This window comes from Lynx canadensis, chromosome X, assembly GCF_007474595.2.
Source record: "Lynx canadensis isolate LIC74 chromosome X, mLynCan4.pri.v2, whole genome shotgun sequence".
Taxonomy (NCBI): domain Eukaryota; kingdom Metazoa; phylum Chordata; class Mammalia; order Carnivora; family Felidae; genus Lynx; species Lynx canadensis.
The window spans coordinates 46,334,970-46,352,631 of NC_044321.2; the positions used below are offsets into that span (position 1 = coordinate 46,334,970).

The following is a 17,662-nucleotide window of genomic DNA, read 5'->3' on the forward strand; positions in this document are numbered from 1 at the left end:
ATTTGCATTACACTAATGTCCTAAAATCACTGCAACTTGCAAACCAATACTGTAGAAGAAATTTGAAGAATCTGTACATAAGATTTAGAAAGACTCACCCAAACCAGAGTATGTTTTCATTTATGAAAAGAACTGTGGCTCTTATCAACAGCAATTCTGAAAATGCTGCTTTAGACACCCCAAATGATAGTGACAGAACCTTCATGATGGTTAGTGTGATCCTCAGGTAAGCAATATCAGACACATTTTTTGAAAAGGGTACTGAATGTCACAAAGTAGACTATGCAAAAAACAAACAAACAAGCAAACAAAACAAGAAACTACACCTATTAAGTTTTCCTTACCTGCCAAGCTCATGGGGTAAAAATTTTAGAGGAACTTGGAGGAAAATCTTTTAACAGAAATGTTGGGTGATAATTTGGAATGTTTACCAGTAGACAGAACTCATTATCAGGTAAATGTGTACTAGAAATGACCTTGAAATTTTCAGAGTGGAAAGTAAGTATTTTAAATGTGTATATGTAGTAGTTGATAAATACCATTTAAGAATTCTGTTTGGGTTTCACAGACTGAGCATTAGGTAACTCTGTGACCAGCCTTTTAAGATTATTATAGTTAACCTTCCTGAAATCCAAAAGTGTCTATTTTGACATTGCCTCACCTCCTCCTAAAACTGGATAAAACCCAGTAAAGTGCAACTTGACAGTGATCTCTCTCAGATTCTAAAGAGGCTGCCAAATCATCTAAGATCTAAAATCATTTAGGATGCTATATATACTAATAAGAAATTATAGCAACTAAAAAAAATGGTAATCAAAAAAAAAAAAAAAAGCTAAGGGCAACTTAAATAGTGTCCTTTGAGGGTCTACTATCTCACTGCAGGAGAGTGTATACCCCACATCTTAGAACCCTGTAAAGCCAGTGTTTCATGTGTAAGTCTCAAAACGTACAACCTGCTGTGTCAAGTACATTTTACTTCAGAAGAATGGATCAATAGAGGTGTAACTTGAATTCTCTTTGTTAGGAATACAAAGATTCCCCCCAAATGAGATTCGTATCAGCTGCAATATATCCCTTGCAAAAGAATGCAAGCCAAATCAATGCCTCTCAGATGCTCAAAAACAATGTAGTGTGCACATGAGAAACAAGGAGATAGCTACTTTGAATTACTATTGAAATCCTAAAGTAGCTACAGTATCTGCAGAATCAAGGAACTGTTACAGTTCTGTTTTTTCCTTTCTCTCCGCCTCACTTAAAACAAGGCTTTACTCCTACTGCTGTGACGACGGGAAGAAAATCACATTAAAAAGGGCTCATGGTCTATACTGGTTGACAAAGTTATTCTAATTTTATATACCAAAACATTTCCTGCAGCAAGTTACCCTGCCTTCTGTGAAAGGTAAACCTAAGATAAACATGTGAAGAATCCCATAAGACTCCGGCTGTTGGAGGGTCTCACTTCGTCCACGTTTGGGGAGTTTCAATTTAAATAGTTTTTATACATTTTAAAGTATCATCCAGCTGCAGATAGCAGCAGTAAAAAATGGGGGCTTCTCAGCAATTCATGGAAAGTGTCCTGGAAATGTTAATGCTCAAGCTGAGCTTATTAAAGCATTCTGAACGGTATTTTTAAAAAATCAAGTATCAAAGAGGATAGGATTTGAAGTGAAAAAACATTTCTGTGTGCAGTGCTCTATGTACAAACTGCACAGTTCTATAGAATGATGAGCTATATAAAATACCACAATGAAAGAAACAAAAAAATACAGTGGAAGGTAAACTCAAACGAGGGAAAATATGGCAGAACCCAAGAAGAAGAATGTTTAGTATCTTAGGTATCATGAAAATAATTCTGAAAAAATTCTCCCTTTTCTTCATCATCTACTCTGATTCATTTGGGACCAGGCGGGATGGCAGATGGATTCTGCACTGATGAAGCTGGAAATGCCTGTAAATTCATTCCCGGCTGGAATGGTCCCCCAGATTGAGTCGGAATTACTACAGACTGTTGTGGTGTTCCTGAAATTCCTACCCATTGTACTGGGTATCCTGGCCCCCCCACAGCATTATACTGACAGACATGGGGCATTCCATATGATGATAATGTCCCAGGAAATGAAGGGAGTGAGAGTCCTTGTGGCAAGGAGGTTGGGACAGCTCCACGGATTTGGGACAGAGAAGAAATCCATGTTGATGTGTAGCCCATAGTAGATGGAGTATTCTAACGAAAACAAAAATAAAAACAAAAGATCAGTTTATTTGGTAGATGCTTTTACCCATCTATATTCTTTCCTATTCTTTTTGGCTTACTACTCCCATTATTACTATGAGCGGCTACCATTTTTGGAGCACCTTTCTGTGTGCCAAGCATAGTTGCATACCTTATTTCATTTCCTCTTCATTACTGACCTACAAGGTAGGCATTTTCAGATATGGAAACCGAAGCTAAAAATTGGTAACACCAAATATCACTAAGTAACTTAATACTGAGGTGAGGATTAACTCCAGTGAATAGAGTTAGCACTCTGTTCACTATTTAGTGTCGTCTCCTTTCTTTATGCTAGCACTACTCTTTATAATTTTACTTATTTCTGCCAGCCCCATGAATTCTCTCATGCAGAACCACAGACCATAGCCCAACTTACTACAGAATTCTTTGGAGACAGAGGAGCATGATTATGTGTGGCCCAGGAGAAAGAACCTGGCACACAGAGTATATGCTCAATAAATGTCACCTCCCTACCCACTCCTACTCATTGCGTTAAAGTCTAACATTTCTGTTGCATTTTGGGAAGTTTTTGGCAGTATTCTGAAAATATATTCCTGCCTGCCCTTATCATGTCCTACTACGATTATGCATGTGTATAGAGATTACTGAAATCTTATACACATGGTAATAATAAGTCTAATGGAAGTAAATAATTCTCACTTAAAGGAGAGTTTGGTATCAGTCGCTAATGCTAAGTTCCTCTAAATCGAAAAGTCAAGCCTAAACCCTTTTAAATAAACTTTCAAACTAAAGTTGGAATAAAGGCTTTGCCTGACTCAAGAATGAATGACCGTATCTCCTGAGGTAAAAATACATTTATTTAAAGTTCAGTAATCCCTTCTTCATATCAGTGTTTTTGTCCTGTTAAAGTAAAATTAAATGTAATACTTCTGAGTCAAAAGAGCACATAAATTCTACTCCTGATATCATTATTATAATATATGTTAACTTGGATTTAAACTATATAAGTATATATAAATATATATAAATTATATAAATATATAAATATTTAAAACACAAAAGAGCATATATAGTATGACTTCATTTTTATAAAGTCATTTCCATGTATCCATATACAGACATAGAAAGAAATCTGAAATGGTGTTTATCTAAAGTTAGTGACAATTATTTCTAGGTATTGGGATTTGAAGGTGGTATTTTAGAATTCATACTTTTCTGCATTGATTAAATTCTATAATGAACATTATTTTACAAACAGTAGTGTCATTTTTATTTTAAAAAAGACCAGTGGAGAGGACCTAACCTTCTCTTGCATATTTCAAAGGCATCTGAGATTCAAATGACCTATGGTCTTTCCTCTACCAAAACACACTGCCTACTCATGTTCTGCATCTTGGTGATTGGTAGCCTGGAATGATAGACAGTAATGCCAGCCAGAAACCCTAGTCTTGATACCTTCCCTCTGCCATACATCCATTCCATCACTAAATCTTATCCATTTTATCTCTTAAACATTTCTTGGAATCTGTTCATTTTTCTTCATCTCAATTTCTCTTTAACTGTACTACTGTGACTAACTCTTAATTGGTCTATCAATTTCTACCCTTACCTCCAATAATCCTTTCTTCTTGCTTCAAGTCAGAGTGATCTTTTCAAAAAGCAAATCTGATGTGAACCCTAGGGCTTCAATGGCTATCCATCTTTCTTAAAATAAAGACAAAGGTCTTTATCATCACCACTTTTAAGACCCTCCCAACCTCCTTAGATTCACTGTGCACCAATTCCTGTCTGCTCTCTTCACTTCAGCAAAATTGGCCTACTTTCAGTGGCCTCATGATCCCTTTACCAATACAGGGCTTTTGCATATGCTGTTCTTTCCACTTGGAATCAGATTACCTCCCTTTTTTCACCTAGTTAACACCTACTCATCCTTCAGATCTCTGTTCAATCATCACCTTCTCAGGGAAGCTTTCCTTGACTTCCCTTTACTAGACCAACTCTCTTATTATATGATATCCTATATTATATAAGTCTGTTCATGTCTAACTGTCCCACTAGAGTGTAAGTTCCATGAGATAGGGCACATACTTGTTTTTGCTCATCAAACCCAGTGCCTAGTAGAGGGCTTGGCACAAAGTAAAGGGCCTGACATAATTGTGACAAAATTTTCTAATAAGGCCACAGACCAATAACAAGCAAGAACATTAGAAAATGAGATGTGCTTTCCACACAAACATGTAATCAACTGAACTTAAAATACAAAAATAGTTATCTAGGCATCTTAGAGGTGTTACCTCATTTAATTCTCACAGTGATGTTGTAAGGCAGGCAGGTATTATCTCTGTTTTGAAGACATGAAAACTGAGGCACAGATGACTTGCCTATAGTCATATAACTAGTAAGTGACTGAGCTGACACTGGAACCCAATTCTGTCTGCTTAGAGACCTCTACCACTTTTGTTCATACTGCCATTTTCTACTCACTCTCCCTCCAAAAATCCTCCATTATACTGCAATAAACCACCCTCCTACTAGTCAACAAAAGCCTCCATTCACACAGTACTCAGAGGCTCTCTCACTGGCAGCACAAATGCATTTATGCCTTGAAGTTTGCCTCTAAAGGCTTCCAATTTTTACAATGGTGATACTATCTATATATAAATCGGTGCCAGGAGTAAGATAAGTACACAGAGTCCCCATGCAGAAATACTGCTTATTAGTTTGGGAAATCTAGGCTTTTGAAATTTTTATTCAACATTAACACTAAATGTATTTTCAGACTTTCTTTACCAAATTATATGCAATGACTACATACACACACATACATGTACACAAACACAACACACACACACACATATACACAAATATACATCTTGCAATTATGAGGGTTCAGATTCTAAGCCTTGATTCACATTTTGATAGATTTACTCATTTTGAAAAAGTGATACTTTAAAAGTTCAAACAGAGAAGTAAAATGTAAAATGAGGCTCAAATTCCACCATCCAGTATATTGTTAATGGCTTCTCCTAGTTCTGTGTATATATATAAATATCTAATGCACATAATTTTAAACAAATACTGTATATACTGTTCTATAAGCCTGCCTTCTTCCCACTCCAGAATGCATTGTGGACATCCTTCTATATCTCAACTGCATGTACATCTGACTAAGGCCATATGCAATTAACTAGGAATCTCATCCATAAACTTAAGATGCCTTTTATAATATTCTAGCTTAAAGAGCTTTAAAATTATTTTCTCAAACCGAACAAATAAGATCACTTAATAGTTCTGAGAATATTGATATACAACATATGATAGCTTTCCCTCAAAACTCAAACTCTTCTTGTACCACAGGACTGAATTCACCCTCATTCCAGATGCTTTCTTTTTTGATACTTGATGGTTATATTTTTAGGTATAAGAGTCTGAAGCATGGGTCAGCAAGCTACAGCCTACCACTTCTTTTTGTAAGTCAAGTTTTATTGGAACAAAGCCCTGTGCATTCATTTATATTTTATCTATGGTTGCTTTTGCCTGATGACAGAGTTGACTAGTTGCAACCACATGGCTTGAAAGTACTTACTAACTGGCTCCTTCCCAGAAAAAAATGTGCCGACCCCTGGTCTAAAAGATAATTTTCTCAAAGACAAAATGAATCTAGACAAGGATAAAAGTCGCTATGTTGTCAAGTCACACCATTTTCTAATAGTGACTTTAAAAATAGACCTAAGGAAATCAATTTTTATGATTTTAGTTCTTAGAAATAAAGAGGAACGTGCAAAAACCACTTACTTCATATACTTTGTTCCAGTTTTCTGTCTCTAGTTTGTGTTGACTCTGTTTGAGTTGGTTTAAACTTGGCTTAATAAGAGAATTTCCAACTGTTTCCTTTGTCCAGTCATCCACCAGTTTATGTAAGTCATCTGTGAACATGCCTTTTTTACTAGCTGGAGATTGCTGGCATGATGCTACATTACTCTCCACACAGAGCGGATCTAGAAGAAATAACAGGAAAACCATAAAAAATAATTAAAACTGATAAATACTTTTCTTTGAGTAATAATGCAGTTGGTAGAACCTCACATATGGGCTACAGATAAGGTAACCAGACATTCAAGTTTATCTGGGACAGTCCTGGAGTAATTATTAACAGTATGTATGCCTTTCACTCTCGAAAGTTTCCTCTTGTTGGATGGGAAATTATATGGTCACCTTGGTATAAAGTCAAATAAGCTACAAGTTATAAGTCAAATATAAAAACATTAGTATCAATTATAATCTTTACATCAGTTTTCCTCAGATAGATACTTAAAAGAGATAAAAAATAAACATGGAGGAGAGAGGCTTGAAGATGGCGGTGTAGGAGGACGCTGGGCTCACTGTGTCCTACTGATCACTTAGATTCCACCCACATCTGCCTAAATAACCCAGAAAACCACCAGAAGACTAGCAGAATGGACTCTCCAGAGGCAACCGTAGACAAGAGGCCCACGGAAGAGGACGGGTCTGCCTCCCTCCCGGTGCTGCAGGGCCCCTGCCGTAGCGGACCACCAAAGGCAAAGCGAGCTGAGCCTGCCGCTCCTGCCCCTGTGCACCTTGCGGATCCACCCTGGCTACTACACCAGATCCCATCAAAGCAGCACCACAAGCCTGGCAATGTGCCAGTAGCCCAGACAGGGGCCACACCACTCCACAGGGAGTCCTGCCCCTGGGAGAGGGGAAGATAAGCTACACACCAGTCTGACTGTGGCCCCAGTGGTGGGCTGGGGGCAGACATCAGGTCTGACTGCGGCCTGCCCACCAACACAAGTTACTTCAGACAGCACAAGGGAAGAGACCTGCAGTTCCCTGCCACTCCAGGGACTATCCAAACAAAGTTTCTCCTCAAAAGAAACTCCAGTAAGTAGCAAAAGCTAATGAATTGATCAAAAACAATTTAAGCAATATAACAGAGCATGAATTTAAAATAAGTCATAAAATTAATCGCTGGGCTTGAAAAAACTATAGAGGACAGCAGAGAATCTATTGCTACAGAGATCAAGGGACTAAGAAACATTCATGAGAAGCTAAAAAATGCCATAAATGAGGTGCAAAATAAAATGGAGGCGAACACAGCCCAGATTGAAGAGGCAGAGAAGAGAATAGGTGATTTAGAAGATAAAATTATGGAAAAAGAGGAAGCTGAGAAAAAGAGATAAAAAAAATCCAGGAGTATGAGGGGAGAACTAGAGAATTAAATGATGCAATGAAATGTAATAATATACGTATAATGGGGATTCCAGAGGAGGAAGAGAGAAAGGGGCTGAAGGTGTACTTGAACAAATCATAGCTAAGAACTTCCCTGAACTGGGGAAGGAAAAAGACATTGAAATCCAATAGGCACAGAGAACTCCCTTCAGACGAAACTTGAATCGATCTTCTGCATGACATATCATAGTGAAACTGGCAAAATACAAGGATAAAGAGAGAATTCTGAAAGCAGCTAAGGATAAACATGCTCTAACATATAAAGGGAGACCGATAAGACTAGTGACGGATCTATCTACTGAAACTTTGAAGGCCAGAAAGGAATGGCAGGAAATCTTCAATGTGACGAACAGAAAAAATATGCAGCCGAGAATCCTTTACCCGGCATGTCTGTCATTTAGAATAGAAGGAGAGATAAAGGTCTTCCCAAACAAACAAAAACTGAAGGAATTCATCACCACTAAACCAGCACTACAAGAGATCCTAAGGGGGATTCTGTGCGTGAAATGTTGCAAGTACCACAAAGTACCAGAGACATCACTACAAGCATGAAACCTACAGACATCACAATGACTCTAAACCTGTATCTTTCAATAATAACACTGAATGTAAATGGACAAAATGCTCCAACCAAAAGACACAGGGTATCAGAATTGATAAAAAACAAACAAACAAACAAGATCCATCTATTTTCTGTCTACAAGAGACTCATTTTAGACCTGAGGACACCTTCAGATTGAAAGTGAGGGGATGGAGAACTATCTATCATGCTACTGGAAGTCAAAAGAAAGCTGGAGTAGCCATACTTGTATCAGACAAACTAGACTTTAAACTGAAGGCTGTAACAAGAGATGAAGAAGGGCATTATATCATAATTACAGGGTCTATGCATCAGGAAGAGCTAACAATTATAAATGTCTATGAGCCAAATATGGGAGCCCCCAAATATATAAAACAATTAGTCACAAACATAAGCAACCTTACTGATAAGACCGTAGTAATTGCAGGGGACTTTAATACTCCACTTACAACAATGGATGGATCATCTAGACACAGGATCAATAAAGAAAAAAAGGGCCCTGAATGATACATTGGATCAGATGGACTTGACAGATCTATTTAGAACTCTGCATCCCAAAGCAACAGAATATACTTTCATCTCAAGTGCACATGGAACATTCTCCAAGATAGGTCACATACTGGGTCACAAACCAGCCCTTCATAAGTATACAAGAATTGAGATCATACCATGCATACGTTCAGACCACAATGCTATGAAGCTTGAAATCAACTACAGGAAAAAGTCTGGAAAACCTCCAAAAGCATGGAGGTTAAAGAACACCCTAACTGAAGAATGAATGGATCAACCAGGCAATTTGAGAAGAAATTAAAGAATTATGGAAACAAATGAAAATGAAAATACAACAATCCACACGTTTTGGGATGCAGCGAAAGCAGTCCTGAGAGGAAAATACATTGCAATGCAGGCCTATCTCAAGAAACAAGAAAAACCCCAAATACAAAATCTAACAGCACACCTAAAGGAAATAGAAGCAGAACAGCAAAGACACCCCAAACCCAGCAGAAGAAGACAAATAATAAAGATCAGAGCAGAAATAAACAATGTAGAATCTAAAAAACAACTGTAGAGTAGATCAATGAAACCAAAAGTTGGTTTTTTGAAAAAATAAACAAAATTAATAAACCGCTAGCCAGGCTTCACAAAAAGAAAAGGGAGATGACCCAAATAGATAAAATCATGAATGAAAATGGAATTATTACAACCAACCCCACAGAAATACAAGCAATTATCAGGGAATACTATGAAAAATTATATGCCAACAAACTGGACAACCTGGAAGAAATGGACAAATTCCTAAACACCCACACACTTCCAAAACTCAAACAGGAAGAAATAGAAAGCTTGAACAGACCCATAACCAGCAAAGAAATTGAATCAGTCATCAAAAATCTCCCAACAAATAAGAGTCCAGAACCAGATGGCTTCCCAGGGGAATTCTACCAGACGTTTAAAGCAGAGATAATACCTATCCTTCTCAAGCTATTCCAAAAAATAGAAAGGGAAGGAAAACTTCCAGACTTATTCTATGAAGCCAGCATTACTTTGATTCCTAAACCAGACAGAGACCCAGTAAAAAAAGAGAACTACAGGCCAATATCCCTGATGAATATGGATGCAAAAATTCTCTATAAGATACTAGCAAATCAAATTCAACAGCTTATAAAAAGAATTATTCACCATGATCAAGTGGGATTCATTCCTGGGATGCAGGGCTGATTCAACATTTGCAAATCAATCAACGTGATACATCACATTAATAAAAGAAAAGAACCATATGATCCTGTCAATAGATGCAGAAAAAGCATTTGACAAAATTCAGCATCCTTTCTGAATAAAAACCCTTGAGAAAGTTGGGATTGAAGGAACATACTTAAACATCATAAAAGCCATTTTTGAAAAGCCCACAGCTAATATCATCCTCAATGGGGTAAATGAGAGCTTTCTCCCTGAGATCAGGAACATGAAAGGGATGTCCACTCTCACCACTGTTGTTTCACATAGTGCTGGAAGTGCTAGCATCAGCAGTCAGACAACAAAAGGAAATCAAAGGCATCAAAATTGGCAAAGAAGAAATCAAGCTTTCACTCTTTGCATATGACATGATATTATACATGGAAAATCCGACAGACTCCACCAAAAGTCTGCTAGAACTGATCCATGAATTCAGCAAAGTCGCAGGATACAAAATCAATGTACAGAAATCAGTTGCATTCTTATACACTAATAATGAAGCAACAGGAAGACAAATAAAGAAACTGATCCCATTCACAATTGCACCAAGAAGCACAAAATACCTAGCAATAAACCTAACCAAAGATGCAAAAGATCTGTATGTTGAAAACTAGAGAAAGCTTATGAAGGAAATTGAAGAAAATATAAAGAAATGGAAAAACATTCTGTGCTCATGGATTGGAAGAATAAATATTGTTAAAATGTCAATATTACCCAAAGCTATCTACACATTCAATGCAATCCCAATCAAAATTGCACCAGCATTCTTCTCAAAGCTAGAACAAGCAATCCTAAAATTTGTATGGAACCACACAAGGCCCTGAATAGCCAAAGTAATTTTGAAGAGGACCAAAGCAGGAGGCATCACAATCCCAGACTTTAGCCTCTACTACAAAGCTGTAATTATCAAGACAGCATAGTATTGCAACAAAAGCAGACACATAGACCAATGGAACAGAACAGAAACCCCAGAACTAGACCCACAAATGTATGGCCAACCAATGTTTGACAAAGCAGGAAAGAGTATCCAATGGAAAAAAGACAGTCTCTTTAACATATGGTGCTGGGAGAAATGGACAGCCACATGTAGAAGGATGAAACTAGACCACTTTGTTACACCATTCACAAAAATAAACTCAAAATGTATAAAGGACCTGAATGTGAGACAGGAAACCATCAAAACCCTAGAGGAGAAAGTAGGAAAAAAACCTCTCTGACCTCAGCCACAGCAATTTCTTACTTGATACATCCCCAAAGGCAAGGGAATTAAAAGCAAAAATGAACTATTGGGACCTCCTGAAGATAAAATGCTTCTGCACAGCAAAGGAAACAATCCACAAAACTAAAAGGCAACCAACGGAATGAGAAAAGATATTTGCTAATGACATATCGGACAAAGGGCTAGTATCCAAAATCTATAAAGAGCTCACCAAACTCCACACCTGAAAAACAAATAATCCAGTGAAGAAATGGGCAGAAAACATGAATAGACACTTCTCTAAAGAAGACATGCAGATGGCCAACAGGCACATGAAAAGATGCTCAATGTTGCTCCTCATCAGGGAAATATAAATCAAAACCACACTCAGATATCACCTCACGCCAGTCAGAGTGGCTAAAATGAATGAATCAGGAGACTATAGATGCTGGAGAGGATGTGGAGAAACGGGAACCTTCCTGCACTGTTGGTGGGAATGCAAACTGGTGTAGCCGCTCTGGAAAACAGTGTGGAAGTTCCTCAAAGAAGTAAAAATAGATCTACCCTATGACCCAGCAATAGCACTGCTAGGAATTTACCCAAGGGATACAGGAGTGCTGATGCATAGGGGCACTTGTACCCCAATGCAGCTGGCCGACTGCATCTTGCTCTGTGTCCTCCACCTTGAACACGCCTCCTCCCCTTGAGTAACCTCCCGCTCACCCATTCAAACTTCCTGATCAAAACACGCCCTGCGACCTGCGTAACAGGACTTCGACCCTTCCCCAGCCAATCGGCTGAGGCCACGACCCTTCCCCAGCCAATCAGCTGAGGCCACAGCCATTACCTCACCAACTGCCCCTAGACCCCAATAAAACCTTTGTGCTTTTGAAACTCGCTCTCTCTCCCCGGTATCTCACCCTGTGTCGGTGCAGGTAGGGGATTGAGCTCGAGCTAGCTCGAATAAAGGCTCTTTTGCGTTTGCATTGGACTCTGCTCCCTGGTGGTCTTTGGGGATCACGAATTCTGGGCATAACAATAAACACAAAGATTCAACAACTTAGATGAAATGGACCAAGCCTCAAAAACCACAAACTACCAAAACTTACTCAACAGGAAATGTATAACGTGAATAAATCTTGTAACTACTATTAAACAATTTGAATTTATAGTGAAAAAGTTCCCAAAATAGAAATCTCTGAACCCAAGTGGTTTCATTGAAAAATTCTTCCAGACAGTTAAAGAAGAAATAGTACTAATTTAACACAAGTTCTTTCAGATAATAGAAAAAGAGGGAGGAGAAAGACTTCAAAAATGCAGAATAAGGGCCTAGGTGAACTTGCTCTTAAAACAATAAAAATATGGGCAAAACAACTCAAACCAACCATTTCAGAACTCTGACAATTATCCAGAGACACAGAATGAAATAAAAATCATTTATTCAAGACAAACTAATGAGATCTGTGACATTTTAACTTGTGGTAATTCCCCTCCCGGCTTCCCTCCCAGCTCAGTGTTGGGATAGCTAAAGGCCAGCAGCATTGCAGACAATAGAGATCAGACCTCTTTTTGAGTTCTCTTAAAAGTACCATCCCCAGAGCACAGTCATCTGAACTTGCAACAACCCAGAAAAATCTCTATTCTTAGAGTGTGGTAGATATTTGGTTTCACTTAGAGCTCAGGTCAGCCCAGGCAGACTGGGTCTGGGGAGTGGGGAGGGTAAGGAGCTACCTCCAGGGCATTACTGAAACAATAGGAAAGCACTGGCAACAACTCAGATGCAGTGATTCAGTTGGGGCAAACAAGAATCTGGCCTAGAATTAAAAAAGAATTCTAGGGCAATTAGATGACCATAGGAAACTTTTAAAACCTCTGGCATATTCCTGGGAATATAAATGTCTGGCAAGCCAGGAAAGACCTAAGAAAGGAAAAAGTACCAATCACTGAATTCTGGCTGCACTTCAGTTCCTGGACAAGCAGGAAAGAAATTCAAAAGTTTTCTTGTAAAGTAAAGCTAGAAAGTGCGCCTTCCCACAGAGATTCCCTTGGCAAAAATATCCAGATGAGTCATTTAATGAAATCTTCTGGCCAATCATTGGCTCACCACTAAATGTACTGACCCAGGTATGAACCTTAGCATGCCAGGCTTAAAAATAAAAACAAAGTTTTAAAATTCATTTTTATTTATTTTTAAGTTTACTTATTTATTCTGAGAAGAGAGCACGCGCAAGCAGGGGAGGGGCAGAGAGAGAAGGAGGTAGAAAATCCCAAGCAGGCTCTGAGCAATCAGTGCAGAGTCAGATGTGGGGCTCAACCTCACAAACCCTGAGATCATGAACTAAACCGAAATCAAGAGTCAGATGCTTAACCAACTGAGCCACCCAGGCACCCCAAAACAAAATTAAAAAAAAAAATTTTAATGTTTATTTATTTCTGAGAGAGAGACATAGTGTGAGCGGGGGAAGGGCAAAGAGAGAAGGAGACACAGAATCTGAAGGAGGCTCCAGGCTCTGAGCTGTCAGCACAGAGCCTGATGTGGGGCTCAAACTTGCAAATGTGAGATCGTGACCTCAGTTGGATGCTTAACTGACTGAGGCACCCAGGTGCCCCCCAAAACAAATTTTTTTTTTTAAGTTGCAAAGAACTCAATGGCCTACACTGCAGGGAATATAGAGTAGTGTTGGAAAACCACTAAACAAATAACCAATACCAAGAAAATACCAGAACAATAATAAACAAAATACAACAGACCTTGGTGGGGAAGAGGGTGGAAGAATCTGATACTAGAGCTGTTACAATATATTACCTATAGTGTCCAGTTTTTATCACAAAATTAAGAGACATGCAAAGAAATAGGAACATATGCCACATATACAGACAAAAAAAGTCAACAAAAACATCCTGAAGGGGGCCTAGATTTTGGTCTTAGTAGACAAAGCCTGTATTCAAATTTAAGGAAACTATGCCTAAAAATTTAAAGGAAAGTATGATAACAATGTCTCAAATCAAATAGAGAATATCAATAGAGATAGAAATTATTTCAAAAAACAAATTCTGGAGTTTAAAAGTACAATAAGTGAAATAAAAAATTCACTAGAGTGGCTCAACAACAGATATGGGAGGGCAAAATAAAGAATCAGCCAACAAGAAGATCAATTAATGGAGAAATCCACTCTTGAGAAAAGAAGGAAAAAAAGAGTAAAATAAAATAAATAGAGCCTTAGTCACCTGTGGAATACTATTGTTGCAGGATTTTTTTTACCTCACTACCTGGAGTTCGTTGTCTCCCTGCTTCTTCGAAGAATGAAGAGGTGGACACAAAATGAGCAGCAGGCAAAAGTTGTGGTTTATATACACAGTGGAATACTACATGGCAACGAGAAAGAATGAAATATGTCCTTTTGTAGCAACATGGATGGAACTGGAGAGTGTTCTGCTAAGTGAAATAAGTCATACAGAGAAAGACAGATACCATATGTTTTCACTCTTATGTGGATCCTGAGAAACTTAACAGAAGAACATGGGGGAGGGGAAGAAAAAAAAAGAGGTTAGAGAGGGAGGGAGCCAGAACATAAGAGACTCTTAAAAACTGAGAACAAACTGAGGGTTGATGGGGAGTGGGAGGGAGGGGGGGGTGGGTGATGGGTACTGAAGAGGGCACCTGTTGGGATGAGCACTGGGTGTTGTATGGAAACCAATTTGACAATAAATTTCATATGTAAAAAAAAAGAAAAGAAATTGGGCTTCCAGGTGTTTGTTTCCCAAATAAAAACATAAAACACACTCACATGCTCTCCAGAATCTATCATCTATCCTCACCATTATTTCATAAAAGAACACTTAATACCAAAAAGGTAGAAAAGAATCTCAGGATAATGTGCACTTCTTTAGAGCATATTAGCTTAATAAGAAATAAACTTTATATCATTATATTTCTAATTTTGCTGATCTTTCACCAGTTTTTTAAAACCACTTTCAGGACTGCTTTACCTGTGGCAACTGCGACATTGTCCACATGTGTCCAGGACTGGGGGCGGCTGCGAAGTTTGCTTTTGAAAGATCTTGGTCTACGTGGTGATGATGGTGGCAGAGGAGCCTCTGATGATTGGATTTTGCTATCTTTAATTGCCCGAAGGCGTTCATAGAGCTCTTGCAGCTCCTTATTCTGCTGGGTTTGAAGATTTACCACCTCCTGAATGTGTCTAAATGAAAATAATGCAGAAAGCATTTTAATAGCACTGACACCATACAGATAAGCCAAAAAACTCTATGCAATACAAGTAAAGTTTAACAAGGAATTTAGATTAAGAATGTAAAAATAAAGAATATTCACAGTTTTAGGATGGGATATGCTTTCCTAAGCACAACATTAATCAGACATTAAGAAAAAATTAAACAAACTGGAGTGCCTACGTGGCTCACTTGGTTAAGCGTCTGACTCTTGATTTTGGCTCAGGTCATCTCATGGTTCATGAGATCCAGCCCTGTCTCTGGCTCTGTGCTGATGGGGGTAGGGACTGCTTGGGATTCTCTCTCTCCCTCGCTCTCTGCCATTCCCCTACTCTCTTGGGTGCTCTCTCTCTCTCTCTCTTAAAATAAATTTAAAAATCTGTGAAATGATTTTAATAAAATGAAAAAAGTAAACAAATTGACAAGAAAAAATTTCTAAAACTTCAATATAGTGAAAGACAATAAAACAAAATTTAAAGTCACACAGTATTAGTAATATTAACCTTTTCTTTATTATATGTTGCAAATATAAACAAGAAAATATTTTCAACATATAGTAAAAGATTCATAGAATACACAAATAGTTCCTAAAACTCAATAAGAGAAAAAAAAAGAAACGTAATAGGAAAAAGGGGAAAGAATATGAGAAGGTGACTCCAAGGAAGAGGAAATACAAGTAGCCAATAAATATGAGATGATGTACAACTTCACTTTTAACTAGGAGAATAAAATTATTTTTTAAGAAAAATTTTTAAATTCATCTGATTGGAATAAAAGAAAAAGGATCAATAATATCCAGTCCAATGTTGGGGCACAGTTGGTTGGCTCAGTTTGGTGGCTCAGTTGGTTGAGTGTCCAACTTTGGCTCAGGTAATGATCTCACAGTTCAGGAGTTTGAACCCTGTGTTGGGTTCTGTGCTGACAGCTCGGAGCCTGGATGGAGCCTGCTTTGGATTCTGTGTCTCCCTCTCTCTCTGCCTCTCCCGCACTCATGCTCTATCTGTCTCTGTCTCTCTCTCAAAAATAAATAAACATTCAAAAAAATATCCAGTCCAATGTTGCTAAGAAATGGGAAGACAGATGGGGCACTTGGGTGGCTCAGTTGGTTAAGAAGTGGGAAGACAGGCTCTCACATATTTTTTAAAGTAATCTCTACACCCAACCTTGGGGCTTGAACTCATGATCATGACTGAGCTAGCAAGGTGCCCCACTTTCATATATTTTTGTTTGGTGTATAAAATGATACAGCTACCTTGGACAACAATTTTAGCAGTATCTATCAATTTCATGTGCACATACCTTTTAACCCAGAAATTCTATTTTTGGGTATCTATCCTACAAAAAATACTCACATAATTATGTAAAAATGTAAGGATGTTTACTTTGTGTACTTCAACATTATTTTTCATTTTTTAACATTTCAAGTTTTTATTTAAATTGTTTACATAATAAAAACATGGAATAAAACTGAAATGTCCATTAATGAGGGATTAAATAAACTTTGGCTATTCTAATGTATGGAACAAAGACTATTTGTGCAAACGTGTGTATACAAACACACACACACACACGTGCACAACAATGTTAAGTAAAAAAATTTAGAATAACATATATTACCCCACTTTTATAAAAAGAAAAAAGTATGTATTTGTAAATGCATAGAAAAATTACAGGTCAGGCATACCAAACAGTTCACAGTGGTTGCCTCTGAGAAATGAGATCAGGGCACGAGAAGTACGAGACTGTTTTGTGTGCTTTATTACTGTTGTGATATTATGATTTATATTAACACCTTTATCCCTGTTCCTGGCACCTATTTCTGAAAACTCTTGTAATTTCCTAAGCTACAAAGAGCAGTGGGAGAATCTTTCGTTTTAATATTTGGTCTGTTTTCCTCAAATAGCTCCAGTTCCTAAAATAGCTCCAGAGTGATAAAGGTGAAAGGAATCCTATTTATCACAAGCCCCTTGGAATCACACCTGAGTTTATATTAATGACCTTACTTTTTTTTTTTTTTTTTTTTTTTTTAAATTTTTTTTTTTTAACGTTTATTTATTTTTGGGACAGAGAGAGACAGAGCATGAACGGGGGAGGGGCAGAGAGAGAGGGAGACACAGAATCGGAAACAGGCTCCAGGCTCTGAGCCATCAGCCCAGAGCCTGACGCGGGGCTCGAACTCACGGACCGCGAGATCGTGACCTGGCTGAAGTCGGACGCTTAACCGACTGTGCCACCCAGGCGCCCCTAATGACCTTACTTTTAAAAAGCCCCTAAGGATGGAGACTGCTTGCCAGGAGAACCAACTCAGTGATTACAGTGGGACTTTCAGCTCCTCCCACTCCACCTCTAGGGAGTGGACAGAAGCTACAGACTGAATTTATTAGTCGCCAGCGGCCAATGATTTAATCAATTGTGCCTACCATAATGAAGCTTCCATAAA

The 17,662-nt window shown here is 38.1% G+C and overlaps 1 protein-coding gene across 1 annotated transcript in view; it reads right to left on the minus strand.

Annotated features, from left to right (window-relative positions):
* Positions 1-1,532: 1,532 nt before the first annotated feature.
* Positions 1,533-17,662, minus strand: part of WNK3 (WNK lysine deficient protein kinase 3) — a 150,705-nt gene continuing 134,575 nt past the window's right edge. Inside the window, exons 20-22 of the mRNA XM_032592193.1 lie at positions 14,983-15,194; positions 6,026-6,228; positions 1,533-2,221 (exon numbers count right to left, since the gene is read on the minus strand). Coding sequence (XP_032448084.1) covers positions 1,892-2,221; positions 6,026-6,228; positions 14,983-15,194 — 745 coding nt within the window. The 3' untranslated portion in view covers positions 1,533-1,891. The remainder of the gene's footprint in view (positions 2,222-6,025; positions 6,229-14,982; positions 15,195-17,662) is intronic.